General features: G+C 39.7%; 2 protein-coding genes across 4 annotated transcripts in view; one reads left to right on the forward strand and one right to left on the reverse strand.

Moving 5' to 3' along the window:
• mcph1 (microcephalin 1) overlaps positions 1–17073 on the reverse strand; it is a 28728-nt gene that overhangs the window by 3617 nt on the left and 8038 nt on the right. For all 3 annotated transcript variants that reach the window (XM_070977302.1, XM_070977304.1, XM_070977303.1), the window contains exons 11-13: positions 15612–15649; positions 15334–15496; positions 15160–15237 (exon numbers count right to left, since the gene is read on the reverse strand). In XM_070977302.1, the coding sequence (XP_070833403.1) occupies positions 15160–15237; positions 15334–15496; positions 15612–15649 (279 nt within the window). The remainder of the gene's footprint in view (positions 1–15159; positions 15238–15333; positions 15497–15611; positions 15650–17073) is intronic.
• Positions 1848–13822, forward strand: angpt2a (angiopoietin 2a). Its single transcript, XM_070977305.1, has 9 exons — positions 1848–2382; positions 5786–5941; positions 7025–7146; positions 7267–7505; positions 7798–7925; positions 8467–8568; positions 9473–9639; positions 11078–11208; positions 12571–13822. The coding sequence occupies exons 1-9, from the start codon at positions 2113–2115 to the stop codon at positions 12741–12743; spliced, it is 1488 nt and encodes a 495-aa protein (XP_070833406.1). The 5' UTR covers positions 1848–2112; the 3' UTR covers positions 12744–13822.

The following is a 17073-nucleotide window of genomic DNA, read 5'->3' on the forward strand; positions in this document are numbered from 1 at the left end:
GGTCCAGTAATAAATTAAATGTATCACTGGCTGTGATTTTAATAACCAGAAAACAAGAACTGTTACCATTAAATCCATGAGTTGAGTGATTCAGCCTGAACACCTGAATAAGTCAATGTTTTTGGAATGACGACAAGTCCTTCCTCTTTGGTAATGTGCCCTGAATAAGTTGCATTTCCCTTATACAGTAACTATTACATCAGCCTACTTCCTACAATTCTGTTTTGGTATTTCTATCAAACTGCACAGGGCAAATTTAAGGCTTTCCTGTCAAAAATGAAATATGGCGCAGTTGACACTCAAATGTGGTAATGCGGCTGCATGCTGAGGTAAAGATGCCTATTCAGTATATGATATAAAGCTCAGTCTATACAGACAGAGCAAGGTCTGATTGTCAAACATTTTACTGTAAGGGGAAGTGAAGAGCAAAGCTACTGAATCAATAGGAAAGTGTCTGTGACTGAGGCACATTCCTGCAGTATAGGACAAAACATCCTCCAATGTCAATGTCCTTCCTGCAGAAGACACCTGCACTCTTTTCCCCACTGTGACATGAGAGCCCCCAGACAGCAAAAGCTTTGGCAGGCTGGGATAATGCTGCAATTAGGGGAAAAGACCCCCCAAACGTCCCGTCTGTGTCTTCCAGGATAGTCATTATAACAGGCAAAGGTTGTGTATGGCCGTATGATTTTATGTTGTGGGGAGCCAGTCCCCTTATTTTCTAGCTAACATAACACAGAGGTGACTCAGTTTTGAAACCATTTTCTACTGCAAACAATGTTCTTTAAGCCACAGAAAAACAAGTCATTAACGTGAGAGCATGTCAGACATGCTATGCACAAAGGACGTCTGAAAATACTGCAGTCTATTTCAGCAGAACAATCTGTACTAGTATCAGCTCTGATTATTTAAACACTGAGCACAGTCACACAGATTCACACAAAGTGTGAAATTAATGTGAAATAGTTAACCTGCGTGGGATCTGCGTTGTGCTATTTCGAGCTAGCGTAGACATAAAATTTTGGGACGGGACACAGAAAACGCCCACAACTTGCCCACATATTCAAAACCTGACAATTTCACCAATTTAACATGCTGGCCCACACTTAAAATTGTATTTTTTGGGAAAGAAAACAAAATTACTTTCCCATGAGTTATGCGACCTTATGACTCAAACAAAGATCTGCCAAGCACATTTAATCCGAAATTGAAAAAAATCTACTCTGAAGTAGATGCAAATAAAAAAACAAAGACTGTTTTGTGGTCAGAGCTCATCAAGTGGCAACTTTTATTTGTGCTAACAGATTTTAGGGCCCTGAGACCCAAAGGAAGATCAGTGAATTTTGGATTAGTGTATAACATTATGAACTCGTGAAATAAACCTTAATTGGTGTCTGAAGAAGAGAAAAGTAAAAAAGAAAAAAGCAGCCTTTGCTTTTAACATAGATCGTGCATTTTGTAAGAAGAAAGCAGGAAAATAGTTGGAAGGAGTTAAAGCCATTCAAAGGCTTTTTCCTTTCAATCTCCCATTCAAAGATGCTAGTGTGTTTGTTGCAGGCCGGGAAACATTCCTCAATGAATGGGATGGACACCGCTACTATCACAGAGTGTGCTGAAGGTGGACAGCTGCATCCTGAGTAGCTGTTCAACTCGAGAAAAAAAACATGTGGGTATTGTAGAGGATATAGTGGAACGTGTGTGGTTTTGTGCATCTGCTCCTCTCTGTAGTTTAGTGAGTGTGTACTGAAAGGAATCTCCACTTCACTGCTCTTCACAGTGACTGGCCACAGTAGAGGGGGGGAGTGGTTTAAACTCAGTTAGCTAATCAGTGGGGCCATGGGCAGCTCAAACAAGTGGTTGGGGGCTTGATGAAAGGCGAGCAACATGCAGTCTGGCACCGGTAACCTAACGGAATGACACACTACCTCCAATTCCTGATGGCTTTTTCTCCTCCTCCCACTGAGAGGTAATAAAAGGAGTCTGCAGAACCTCGAGAGGATTGTTTACACTTGGATGCTGTAGGGGAAAGACATCCAGTCATTGAGGGAAGATTACGGGAAAAGCAAAGAGTTACAATCGTGCAAACTTTATTTTTAGCTGAAGAACTCCGCCATGAAGCTGCTGAATGTGGACTTGCTAGTTTTAAGCTTCTGCCTTGGTCTGGGGACAGGAAACACTGCTGAGGGTAAGAGGCAGTATCAGATCCAAAATGGGCCGTGTAGCTACACCTTTCTGCTGCCAGAGCAGGAAAACTGCCAAACCCAGCGCAACAACTACAACTATCCAGTTCAAAAGGATGGGCCGGTGGACAGCGATGAGGCGGCTCAGAGGCTGGAACAACTGGAGATCACCATGGAGAACAACACACAGTGGCTGCTTAAGGTAAAGTTATGTCACACCCATGATATCGCATCAGAACAAGAGACTGCGATTTATTACAGTGATTTGAGAGTGATTGTTTCAGAGGAAAAGCGGACAAAGTCCATTTAGGTACCCGAGACAGCCTATGATGATGTGTAAGATGACCAAATCTGCCAAACAATAACCCTTTACACAGATGTCACCAGAGATATTCACGCCAACTCTGCAGTTCTGGACCAAAAAACAAACATCAAAATAATTTGGAATAACTGTCGACTTTGCCAGATTTCCTCCTGAAACCTTCAGAGAATTTGCACAATTTCTACAATACAATAAAATACAAAGTAAAATTTTTGACAATCAGAATGACAAGAAACCTTCAAGGATAACTGCTGTTTTAGTTTTCTTGTGATTGGCCGATTATTCAGTCTAATAATACACCAAAGTGCTTTGTTAAGCAATGTACTAACATTAGTGAGTGATGAGAACACTCCACTAAACAAAAACATGACAAAATCAGTTTAAATGAGCAAAGACTAACAAGAACAATTTATCTAATTGAATAGTTATGACAGAGCTGTAACACAATAAAACAATAAAAAAACAACACAGCGTTATCCAGCCATATTTTATTCTTAAAAAATCTCTGTTTCTTTAAAGACTGACAGATTCTCTAGGAATCTGTTTTGATTTGAAGGTGGAAAATAAGACAAAAAAATATGCTGAGTGTTTGTGAGACAGTTTCATTAAGTGCCAAGGGACATAATGGGTTCGATGACTGACAAAGACTCAGCGCAGGTGTCCACACGAGGGATTCATACTTCCCTTTCAGTTTGCTGAACCATTAACTGCCTCTTTTCAAGGCCCCTCTCTTCTCCCTCTTCAGAGCATGATTACTGATCTCTGAACTATACAAGACAAACCAAATGAGACAGGAACACCTCACAGCTTGATCACACAATTGCCGCCTCGTAACATAAAAGTTCTACAGGAGAGCTCGGAGGGAACTCTTCTTTGATGTTCTTCATGATCTAGACGCTGCTACTCAGGAACTACGCTCACACACATGCTGGCTCAGAAACCAAAGGCCGTTCGCAAATGCAAATTTCACAGAGTCCAGCAGCAACATCGGACAGGTCATATTTCTTAAAAAATATGGAGGAGGACTTCAGTATCTTCTTCTGCTGTGTGAGTTCACCAAATTAATTTTAACATGAGGAGATAAATATGGGAGAAGAACTCACAGCTAAGGCGTGATGTTTAAGTTTCACAGCAAACTTTCTTTTCTAAAATGAACCTGACAGTTTGCCATAAAGAAGAGAGCTGATTTGTAAGAGCTTGAACAACACCGATGTCTAATATTTAATAGATTTTCACTATTAAATATTATACATTTCTACAGCTCTGTGTTAACACAGAGGAGGCATTGGACTTTGTAAAGGTCTATCAGTGGGCAAATGTCCCACAATGCCACATTTATTATACAACTAAATAGTTAAAAAAAATACATTAATGAAGCTCAATTATATATGGGAGTGCTCAAATAATATTACACTTTTGAATAGAAGTTGCATCAGGTGAAATGCACCTACTCCACATCGTGAAAGGTTTCAGCTCCACGTTATCTAAACAGAAACAAAGTTAGGAATAAATGAATGATGGATGGATGGATGGATGACATGTATAACTTTATTTTATAGTTTGATGGATGGATTGAAGAGTTTAAAGTGTATTTAGAGGAATCAGAATATCAATGAGAAGTTTAGTGAACTTACACTGCCGTCACATAAACCTGTTCAGGATGTCTACAGAAAGTAGGCTCCCCATGATCCACAACCACACTTATCCTACAAATTATATATAAAAAAAATGTTCAAATCAGTATACAGTGCTTCCATAAGGTCTGATTTACTTACTTAAAATCTGAGTACTGTCACTTAATTTCTGAAATTCCTATTTACATCACACCAACTGATGACAGCTGGGGACAACAATTTGTTGTCACGCTCTCGTGTGAATGAGGAACACAGTCATTCCTTACTGACGCCTTTGAGGCACACGGAGTAAACAACTGATTAGATCACTGACTGTCAATGGGACATCCTGCCAACAATTCAAATGACAACCTTCCACCTACCACACATCCCCGTGTGTATCCAAGAACATAAACAAACTGGAAGTCATGAAAGGAAGACAACAAAATTAGCACTAATTGCAGCTGTTACTTGTATTTGCCATAAGAGGTTAAAAAAAAAAAGTGTTTGCGGCTGCGCGACTGACTGATGAGTAAATAACAAACGTGATTATGCAAACTTACGGGAGATGACAAAGATAGTCAACCGACGCTGCTTTGTACACTCATACTGTCATGAAGGATGTAACTCCTCACTCAACACTTCCATCCTGTTTACGAGTCGTGTGACCTGATTGCCACTCAGGAACACCATGCAGGAAATAACTTAATGATTGGTGTCGGTCTAAATCTGGCAATACTGTAAGGTAGATAAGGACAAATCTCGTAAAGATGAAACATTGACCTTTTCCCACCCTGAGGGCGCCTGAGCCATTGTATTATACGTATGATTAAGAGGTCTGATATTGGCAAGGTTACATCAGAACCGTAAATGTTTGTTAGCTTCCTCAGCCACTGTGATAAATATAATAAACTGTCTCAAGATCCATATTATTTCAGCGCTTTGCAAAGAAAAATTTTACAATCTATTATTTTCCACATATTGGCCCTCAGGACAAACAACTACTTGTAACTGACTTTCATTTGTCTTCTAAAATACTTAATTACCACATAATACAAACAACTAAAATACCTTGTCTTACCTTTACCTCTGATATTGTGGGGAGAACAGTGTACTTCATGTGATGATGTGTGAGTCAGACGGAAAATGGTTAACTATGCAACAATGAAATATACAGAGTGTATATTACATGCTTTCCAGAGAGCTTAAAAAAAAAAAAAACTTTTTCACTTCCTTTAAGAAGCCTCGCTACACACCCAATAATAATACACAGTATGTACGTTATCATGAAGTTGTCAATGCTTCGCTCTCTATGACAATGGTGTTAACTGCAGTCCAGTCAGTGTTAAAGGAACTCTCAAATGAATGTTAGTCCCTGGTTTGAGTTCCTGATCCAACAGGGTAATTCTGAAGAAAAGAGAACAAGTGACAATGACTTCTCTCTCATCAACAACAAATGAGGTTTCTCAAGAACTCAGGAAAGAAACAGAGCTGCTCTGTGTCCAACATTAGAGATGCAGACCGTGGTGAGCAGCACCCTGCTGTCAATCTGTGAACTGGCGTATGAATAATACAGGATTGTGCATGCACAGCAAAACCACTGATTAATGATACCAATCAATGCGTCTTAGAAACTGCCTCAGGCTAATTGTCTTCCTTCTGTGCTGCAGCTAGAGAACTACATACAGGACAGTATGAAGCAGGACATGGTCCACATCCAACAGACCGCTGTACACAACCACACAGCTACAATGATTGAGATTGGAACAAACCTGCTGAGTCAAACTGCGGAGCAAACAAGGAAACTGACCAACGTGGAGGCACAGGTGAGGCTGCACTGCACGCAAACATACAGAAGGAATCATCCCTATGAAGTGCACACATTCTCTGCAACTACACACTGAAAGTCAAAACAGTTTACACCTGTTTACTTAGACAGATAAAAGGCTTCTTAACTGAATAACATGCTGATGAAAATGTTCTCTGTGATGCACTGCATTAAATAACGTAGCTTCAGAGTTAAAAAAAATAAGCAGAGGGAAAAACAGGCATGACTGCGTCAGTTTATTATTGTGGCTACACGTCAATGACCTTATGTGAGCCAACTGTACAGCATTTCCTGTTATTAGCACCACTCGTATTCCCACAGAAAGGGTCTATCAGTTTGTCACAATCAGACATCCGTCTGTTCAAAGACATCAACAGCTCCATTGGAGACACATAGCTGGGATCCATGTAAACAACCTGCTTTTTGCTGAGTTCAGTTCCTCCAAAATGGGAAATCAGAGGCAAGGTCCCCAACCTCAGAGTTTAGTTCAATACGTCTGTCTGTGGAAATAGGTGGATTTTGAAAGTTTCCCTTGCTCAGGTACGTCTGCTGAATTGGAACTTGGTTGTCCTTTCCTGTCATGGTTTTCCATTTTGTAAATGACTGTTTGTTCACTCTAAAAGTGCAAACTGGACTTCGATTGAACTTGATCCACTAATGGAATTCAGAAGTTAATGTCCAAATAATTTTGACAAATTGTTGAGACATTTTCTTTTTTAAGGATTTTACTGTTGTTTACGGCTCGGCTTGCGACACCTTCTTGTATGTTACTTGCTTTTTTACTTTTTTTGCTGCAGGTCATATTGTTATTTGCAAACTATATTGAACATTAAAATTAAGAAATGTCAGGTGAAACGACACAATTTCAAATTAAAATACTCCTCCGTCAATAGTAAGTCAGTGATAAACGTAAACTTTGGAGCATGCTGCGTGGGGAAATAAATGTGAAGCTTTTGCAGCGTTTACATCACTGCATTATCATAACATTTAAAAATCTACTGGTGGATGAATGGATGATATCACATGTTATCTGCGGGTCACTGCCTGACTGAACTGCTTCACTTGGTTCTTTTGTTTTTAGGTCATTCATCACACAACTCGACTTGAGCGGAAACTTCTTGAAAATTCCTTGTCAACCAACAAGTTGGAAAAACAACTGATTGTCCAAACAAATGAAATCAACAAGCTGAATGACAAAAACAGGTGAGAAAAACATCAAATCGCATGGGAAATAACAGATACTACTTATTTTCAGGGCCAGTGTTGGGCCAATGTGCGAAACAAAGACGAAGCTCGATGCTTAACTTGACTCCTTCTCCTCAGCTTTCTGGAGAAAAAGGTGGGGGAGATGGAGGTGCAGAGGCAGATGGAGCTGAAGATGCTTCGGGACGAAAAGGAGCAGCTTCAGTCTCTAATACTGAGGCAGACAGCCATCATAGGCCAGCTGGAGCAGCAGCTGCTCAAAGTCTCCTCCAACAACACTGTACTACAGCATCAACAGCAGGAGCTACTGGACACTGTGAACAATCTCATTCACACCATCGCTGTCGGCACAGCTCGAGGTCAGTCAGCACCTCCGGGTCATCGTAACCTCTTCACTCTACAGTATAGTTATCAATGAAAGGCAGCCTACGTATGCACTCCTTCAAGTTTTACACTTATGTTTGTCAAACACATCCATTGTATGTGGTTGTGCAGTTGTGCTGGACTGCACAAAACAAGACCTCCCACACTGAAATACCACCTGATTCAAAGCACCGAGGCAATGACTGCGTCCTTTTTTTCTGAAAATGTGAACTTATCAAGCTGTACAATCGTGTGTTGTCATATGAATGAGGCTGATTTCATCTGCAGAGAGCAAAACTGTCATGATGCAGGACACCCCTACCACCTTCATGGACTGTGCTGCAGTCTTCAAGTCAGGAAACACCCAAAGTGGAGTCTATACCCTCACATTACCCAACACTACAATGGAAGTGAAGGTAAAATCAGCCAGTTTAACTGATTCAGACCATCTTAACTTAAAGGTGTAGCTCACTCACATCACTCCATCAAAGGAGGAGGTCATGTTTTCTTTCTGTTAAATAATGCCATGACAGTGACCCACACACACACCCACACACAAACACACACACACACACACACACACACACACACACACACACACACACACACACACACACACACACACACACACACACACACACACACACACACACACACACACACAGTCAGCTCAGCATTCGAGGGCTCAGTAAACAGTACTGTGCTTGAGGGCGGGGCAGTTAAATTAAGATGTTCTCAGACTTCCATTAATGATGTGCATGCTTGAGCGAAAACTGTGATCTCCTTAGATACTTTTCAGCAGACTTCAGTTCTGTATCCCTGCCCTGCAACTTAACATTTGTTTAAGCCCAACTCAAATCAGACACAATTGTCAAATAATAAATGAACACATATTCTTTACAGAGGATTAATTCAGAATTTCTAATTACGGCAACTCTTTTTCCTTTATGTCCAAAGGCTTTCTGTGACATGGAGACAGAAGGAGGTGGCTGGACAGTGCTACAAAAACGCCTTGACGGCCATGTTGACTTTCACCGTACGTGGCAGGAGTACAAAAAGGTAAAAGCTGTCAAGAAGAAATTCTTCCCTTAAAAAAATATAACCAAGGCTACCGTTTAGCTTCAAATACACAATACAGTTGCCAGATTTAGTTTTGGCCATCGATTGAAAGCGTGTTAAGGGCCTGGTGAGTCTGTACTCTTTAAGGAAATTCCAAGATAACCCAAAAAAGAAGGGACGACAACAACAAGCACAGATATCTGAAGTGATCGCCATCTGCTATTCAAGAAAATGATGCCAGCAAGGCACCCCCAATATTCTGCCATTGCATCCATGCAATATTACATATGTTTTTTTTATCTTTTCTGTTTTGTATTTTTTATTCCCTTTAATGCCTCCTGCTACATGCAACACCCTTATTTCCCCTACGAGGGATTAATAGAATTATCTCCTCTTATCTTATCTTATCTTATCTTAAACCACAATCATTTAGGATCAGATTCAATCACTGCATATCTAATATTTCTGTCAGTACATCCAAAACTTTGCTTATAATCTGCAATCTGAATCTAGTTGATTCCCATAAATAGTGACCAGCATTGCTGATGCCAAGTCGGAGATAAATGAGCCAACACCAGGCCAAAAAGGATCTCAAGCGCAATCTCAATTCCTGACAGAGCAATCATTACAGTGGAAACCATTCATGCCAGTTCTGTTATTCCTACCACAAAGAAAGCTCGGTTTCCACTGGCATTCTTTCTTATCAATTTCTCATTGTGAATATGAATATTTGAGATTGTTTCGTGTAACTGTTGAAAGAAAAAAATAAAATCCAGTGTAACAGCAAATAAATGTACCATACATATTGGTCATCTGCGTGTTTGCTGTTTTCTTAATGGATGAAGCAACCTAGAAGTTCCTCCTACAGGGGTTTATCACAGTTTACTTGCATTTCTCTTTTCAGGGGTTTGGAGAACCTTCAGGAGAATTCTGGTTAGGAAATGAATTTGTCTCCAGACTGACAATTCAACAGTCCTACAAACTACGGATCCAACTAAGTGACTGGGAAGGAAACTCTGGATTCTCACAATATGACCAGTTTTCCCTCGACAGTGAAGCACAAAATTACAGGTATGCTGTACTGACAATAATCACAGAAATAAACGTGTCACGTTTGGTGCCAATTACTGAACACTGTTAACTTTTTTTGCTTTAAGCCAAAATGTTAAAGCTCATGCAGCTCAAGTTATTAAGAACAAAGAAGCCCAGCAGCAATTCTTCTCTCTTACAACAGTGCTTTGAAGTCTGCTAACATTGAACACGAACCAAAAACTGTTGCCAATTTTCAGCCAAGAAGTGTAACTAAAGCACAGCATCAAAACTTACTGCCTTGCAATTATTTTGTAGAAATTAATAATTAAGTTAGTGACAACGTTCAGAAGCAATGGTCCCTGAAACGACACTTGAATACACTTGAATAAATAAAAAGCATCTCTGAAGCATCATCTTTACAAGAACCATCATGCAGTGTAGTGTAACTGTAATCGATCTCATACGTGAATATCTCCCCAAAGCTAAAAGCATGAGAGCTGCGAATGTAATTATTCTATCATACCGATTCTTCCACTAGCCTTGATCCATACTTCTGAAACATCACCCACATCTGCTTTTTAAGCAAGTCAAATAAGCAGAATAATGTGAAACGATTCAGTCTGATTATCAGGCTAATTCTCTCTATTTACTCACCGACTGTGAAGATGAGCGCACGTTAATGGATCCACTGCCACCAGCACCTGTGGTCATTTTCCACTGAATTTGCTCTGGTTGTTAACTCGCACTAACGGGTAAGAAGGATTCATTCTACAGTCTTTCATGATTTCTATGTGACAGACACACAGAATGTCCCTGGACCGTATCGTGCATAGTTATCTCCCAAATGCTACTTTTTGGGGGGTTAAAAAAATAAAAAATGCTCATACTCATAACTGCTGACCTCAAAGCAAAACACAGTATAGAAATTCCTCTGGATGGAGAGTATTTACTTCCTGACACAGCTTTACTGGCACCAGCCCAAAGAAAATGTAATAAAACTGGTCAGTGTTTGAAAAATAGGAAACACATAAAATGTCTTGGAATTCTAACATTTTGTCTGCAACTCTTGGCAACAACAAAACCTTCAGTAGGACTTTCTTTTCCAAACCTAAGCTGATTTCAGGAGTGGAATGGACACTTCCTTTGAATTTGACAAACAGACCTTGAAATGCTCCAATTCAACACAGCTCTATTCAGGTCTTAAGTTGACTATGACCAATTTGGTCTTCGGTTAGTTCGCTCAGTAATTCCAAGCAGCTCCTACAGAGAAACTACACAAACAGCTGAATGTGAAAATCAAAAACAGCAGAAACGACTGCAATGCAAATAGATCCTTATGCCAAACCCCAATTTAGATCTGGTAGTAGTGAAGCTACGGCCAAAGAACTGTACAAGTGAGTGGGACGCTGCCTTTTGAGGAACAGCAATCATGGGCTTCCTCCTCCTCTTCCTTCATTTTTCCTTTTCCATTCTACAGGATACACCTTAAAGGCTACAGTGGAACAGCAGGCAAAATAAGCAGCATCGGGCAGCCAGGAAGTGATTTCAGTACAAAGGATGCAGACAACGACAAATGTGTTTGCAAATGTTCACAACTGACAACAGGGGGTAAGAAACATGTTTTTGTAAATAACTCATGCTTCTGAATAATTGTGCTTGTCGAGAAAACACAATAATCACGTAAGTTTGTGACTTGTTCTTGTTTTGGAACAAATTCCCACCCACCCAAATCTTGGCACATCCCTCAAAAATCTTCAAGGGCATTTTAAGCACTCCCTTACTTTTGTGGCCAGGTCAGAGAGCACAATTAGCTCAGAGTTAATCACTGATCAACTCATTGGGGAATTCGGCCTCTACAATGGCTGACATTAATAGCCTGGGAACAGAGCTTTTCCCTCTCTCCTCTTGTAGCTTAAGGGTCCTCCTCTGTTCCCTTGAAAGTGACTCCGCTGCCAGAAGTTTGTATCCCTCTGTATTGGGGTCTGCCAAGTGAGCATGAAAGCATGAAAACCCTAACCCTATTCCTCTCTTCCCATGAGGGGTCTCTCACAAGGGACTTGCACATTATGCACAATCGTGATTGAGTGGCACTGACCCAGCAAAATGACTAAAGCGGGATCTGCCTTTACAAATATGAGGCTGCCTATTTTGAATGAAAAGAAACTTTAATGAATGTAGTAAATGTGTATGTAGACATGGGCTGAAAAATTCTTAGATACACCTCTCAGTTTAATGCTTTTTAACTCTCCAGTTGAGCATTTATGGGCTGAAGACGACAAGTTTGACAATGAAAAAAATCTATGTGTGGAGTAAGAAAGACGTGGGCTTACCAGACTGGCAGACAGGCCAGCTGCTTGAGGCTACGTTAGCCGCTACTAGCATAACACACGTGAATCTACCGCCGAACTTTTTGGTCCATTTGCATTGTGGGTATGTGGGTGATTTGATTTTTTTTTTTTTTTTTTTTAACTGTCCATCTTGAATATGACAACATTAGAGGGGCACAATGCTGCTCCTCTGATGTCATGACAAGACATTGACATTGAAGTACAACACAGCTGAAAATGGGCATTGATGCTATTCATTACATAGAGTATAACTGCTATTATAGCTTGAAAAATGTTATTTAATGCTCACTCACTCTGTGAAATCTCAACTTTCTCTGTTCAGTCTATAGGAAGCAGATGTTACAGTTTCTTAACCTCAAAGGTTTTACAGGAGTGGGGGAAGATAGCCTTGAACAAAGGCACCAAATACAAATTTAATTTATTCTAGTTTGAGCTCCAGCATGCTCAGATGGTTTAAATCTCAGTCAAAGCTTTCTAAATTCCAAAATAATTCATGTCATGTGTACAAATGAACTGAAAATCACAAGATGATTTAGCTCTGAAGGATTTTATTCTATTGCTTTGCCTTGTGATCATGAAATTAATATCATTTAACTTGTTAATGTTTGTTTTGATGCTCCAGGTTGGTGGTTTGACGCCTGCGGTCCGTCCAATTTGAATGGGATGTATTACCAACAAGGCCAAAACTCAAATCGTTTCAATGGAATCAAATGGTACTACTGGAAAGGCTCGGGCTACTCACTGAAGTCCACCACAATGATGATCAGACCAGCAGACTTCTCAGGTTCCCTTTGACTGTCACTCTCATATTAAACAGAGTCAGGAGGGAATTCTGCCTGACAAGCAGCAACAAACAACAAAACCAAAAATAAAAATCTCAAGGGAGCCAAAGCACTTCATGAAAATATTTTTACATACCTTTGGAAAGACATATTTTGTGAATGTTTGTGTTTAATAATTTGAATCAAATGGGTTGTTGCAAAACATTGTGAAATTTATACTGAAAACACATGTGACTGTGGTGTGTATAGATAACTAAAGGTATAGTAATTACATTGAGTAATAACAGCTAGCTAACCAGACAAGGAGAGGCCAGAGTACAATGTGACATGAATTAATTTAATTTCTTGAATGACTTTAATGTAGTTTAAGCACCCTTTTAACTCTGTTTCGAATAATAGCTGCCTGCGTCATTGTAAGAAGAGACTATGGTACAACATTCAGATAAACAGCTGTTTCAAAGTGATTGTTATGTCTTCTAGAAAGGTTTCTGTTCAATGCCTAAAATGTAACTGCAAATGTAAAAATGCCACAGTTTGTCTTAAGATAACATTGTTTTTCTCTAGAGAATGTATGTACATTTGTTGTTTAATTTATATGTAGATTTTAAGATTGATATTTAACATTGTTGTATATGGTAAGATATGAGATTTGTCTTGTCTTGATCTTGTTAACAATGTCATTGCACGTAAACAAAGAGGAATTCTTTTAATATAATTCTGCAGTACCTTCCCACACGCTCATAGAGGACGATTTTTGGAGTCCTCTGGGAATGTATTTTTTTTAACTTATGTAATGTTTCTTTGAAAACAACATCAACCAGAATATATGAGAAACTTTTATAAGTGAGGAGGCTGAATTTCTCACTAGCAAACACTGGCTTTAGATCTTTTAGAGTGTTTCCCTGTAATGCTCTACCAGCTGTTATATACCTGAAGTTGAATATTAAACACAACCACGAGGCAGAGAACTTGAGACGTGAGTCTTAAGTCCTTTTCCACAACAGTCCTGTTCTAACATGACAATGAACCGCCTAATGAATGCACAATTGTCATTTATCATTTCTAGTACAATATTAAAATTCTACAATCTCCAAAGTTGTATTTTTATTTTTATATCATATTAGTTTTATGGATTTTAAACTTAATTCCTGAATCTCAGATAGTAGATCTCAGTAGAGCTAATAGTGGATAACATGGATAAAATAATCTATCACAGTATATTTAATTTCCTATTGCACTACCAACATGTCTTGACAGTCAGTTTTCTGGTAAAAACTATTATTATTATTATTATTATTATTATTATTATTATTATTATTAGCAGGTGGGAATGTCGTTTTTGGCTAATTAAATGATATGACCCAATAGCGGTACAGTACTTCATCGGATGAATATAAATATCATGTAAATCCAATATAGCCATAAAGCAATGTGTTGGATTTCCCACAATGATCTATTTCAGAGACATAAAGGCATAGTTACAGCAAAACCATCACAGTCACAAAGAGTTGAGCTAAAGTTAAACACCGCTTCACATACTGGCCTCATCATGTGACACGTAGGCTTCAGTCTTTTGATCTTACTGTCAATTCAGTGAGATTACGCATCATTTATTTTCATGACATGATTGTACACTACAAGATATGCAAGAGATGTGGATGCAATTTATTGTGAAAAATGTCTGTTCAGACAATGTCCATCACTCCTAAAATCACTTTCTATCACTAATACTGACAGGAGCTGAAGGCAACATGAGGCTCCACAGGACAGAGCTGAGGACTGAGCAAAAAGAGGGAAGCATTTAGTTTGCCAAACACTGGATGTGTCCATAAGAGTAAAGGAATGATTAACAGCCGTGGGGACATCGAAATACTTCATGTCTGTCACAACAAAAGACATCATGTAACTTTAAGAGGAAATGTGTCGACATTTGTCTGCATCAAGACCATATGTCTTCCCTGGCAGAGGCAGGAGGGGACAGTGATTCATGAATGACGAGTTCAGGAAGAGGCAACATTCACATTTCACACAGGATGCTTCAGGAAAAACAAGCGCACTGAAAATGGATGACTGGCAATAAAAATTAGCAGGTTTCCGTCCAACTTCCTCGGCTTTGGTTTTACGAGCATTTATTAGTTTGGAGTGTCAGAAAGGAGTGTCGCAAAGATGATTTACACAGAGCAGATGATTTATATTGAGAAAATGATTTCTATACAGAAAAAATGTATAAACTGAAGGAATTTAAACCGAGTGTAACAGTTTACATGTTTTTGTCTGTATTACATATCAGTAATAATGCTAAAATTGTACGGCAAAATAAAAAAAAATCCATTTAGGGGCTTCTGTGTTCTTTTGATACACAGGCAAAGGCATTAACTACCTAGCTTACAATAGCGGACTCTTTTACTTGTACAAGTAGTGGTACTCACCTGTGCTGCAGGAAACTGGTCTGAAAGTTCGTATGGTTCCTCTGGAATCCACTGCCTTTGCTCCAAACACCAGAGAATCTTAATCGGGACAAACAGAAATAAAAGATAGTGGAACACTTCATCGTCGCTTTAAATAATATCACATAAGCTGTGAAACATGCACAAATGACATACCCATTCAAACGAGAGGATCCAGCAGCCACGAGCTATGCCCAACAGAATATTGAGAGTCCGCCGGTGACCCCAAGACACCACGTGAGTTGTGCTCTCACAAACTCGGTCAACGATTGAAAAACCACCCAGTGATTTCACCACCTGACCCACTATATGCTGCTTCCTACAAGAGGCACACAGGGTAGAAAGCATCCAAACAAACCATTAAAGACATCTTCTTCTGCATTAAAAGTCTTTGAGGCTTAAGACGAAGAGTTTTAAATGTTCGAGGTACTTACTCAGTGGGCATGCTTGTCATGACCAATGTTCTTATAGCCTGAAACAAAGACAAAACATTTTTCTTAAACAAACATTCAACGCCCAGTGCTTTCAAACGTATCATATTTTTGGGGAGTAGTTTGAAGTCTCACTGTGTGATCTAGAAACCACACATTGCGTTGCGTCACAATATTCACATACTTGGCAAAAAATGAAATATAAGTAGAGCTATAGTGCAGGTCTCAAAGATACAAGAAAGCTGAATGCATGTTATGTATCTTTAGGTGTTACATACCGTGAGCTGGTTTGTCTAGTGATACAGCACTGAACAGGTAAAAGGACCATTATTCACCAGCCAGACAGCCTGTGCACTTTGAATAACCCTGCCAGATATAAAGCTGCATAGAGACCAAAAAGGAAATCAAACACCAAGGCCATGAGTAGAGACAAACATATTCCGCGCCACTGGAACGGAACTGTAAATTTGTAACCTGACGACTGTGGTCCATCCAGCCTCGTACTTTGACCCCAATACAGCAAGCTATCATCAACACAAACACCTGAGCGGCAGTTACAGACAGGACCACCGGGCCCTTTCCTGCCACACTCTGATATCTGGTCCCCCAGCTGAAAGTCAGGGGTTAAGGCCTGCTGAACACAGCGGTGCCAAAATGCTGCACCAGCCCAACCCACTCCAGTCAAGCATCACATTATACCTGATAAGAAACTTATCACCCAACGACTACTCCTCCTCAGTTGTACTGACAGAGGTTTTCTTCAAAGGGAGGTGTTCTGATATTCCAGTTTGTTAATGATCCACAACAGGGCTACCACCCAGGACCACCAAGAGGTGACCAGAACAATCAGCTCATTTTGAGCTCTTTCAAATTAAGTCGAACAACTCAAAACATGGGCAGCAATTCTGAAGGTTCCTCAGTGGAGACTTTGACTTATCTTATGCAGTGGACATGTTCTGGCAGCAGCACAAGAAAACAAGTACTGAAGAATGAGTTTCACATAAAGAGCCTCTGACAAAGAGCTGGTGTGAACTGCAGCACAGCCTGCGAGCACAAGCCCTCCTGGCACAAATGAAGGAAATTCTTCACTGTATGACTACGTCTCCTTGAGGGCTGCTACTCTGCACTCGTTATAATGATATTCAGAAAATCAAATGGAGGTGAGGACTGTGGCCCTCTTTAAGAACTGAGATACAGCTACGACAGTAAAAATACCAGATTGCCACAACTGAAGCACACTTGACAAAAGCAACGACTGAAAAATACGATGGGTTCATACATACATACATACATACATATCAGTTAACATGTGAACACAGTCAAAGCACCTTCTTGTGACTCTTGGCGATTACTGAAAGAATCTTAAATTGATGCATAAAAACACACAGTTCACCTTGAAACCAAAGCTCATTAGATTTTGAGGCACACATTTATAGAAATTATATTTCAAAGCATTTTCATGCAT

Source organism: Chaetodon trifascialis, chromosome 13 (assembly GCF_039877785.1).
Source record: "Chaetodon trifascialis isolate fChaTrf1 chromosome 13, fChaTrf1.hap1, whole genome shotgun sequence".
NCBI classification, from domain to species: domain Eukaryota; kingdom Metazoa; phylum Chordata; class Actinopteri; order Chaetodontiformes; family Chaetodontidae; genus Chaetodon; species Chaetodon trifascialis.

Coding starts and splice junctions, on each gene's coding strand:
- angpt2a (XM_070977305.1), top strand. CDS start 2,113: ATGAAGCTGCTGAATGTGGACTTGCTAGTTTTAAGCTTCTGCCTTGGT. Junction 7,147..7,266: donor AAGCTGAATGACAAAAACAG/GTGAGAAAAACA, acceptor CCTTCTCCTCAG/CTTTCTGGAGAAAAAGGTGG. Junction 7,506..7,797: donor CGCTGTCGGCACAGCTCGAG/GTCAGTCAGCAC, acceptor TTTCATCTGCAG/AGAGCAAAACTGTCATGATG.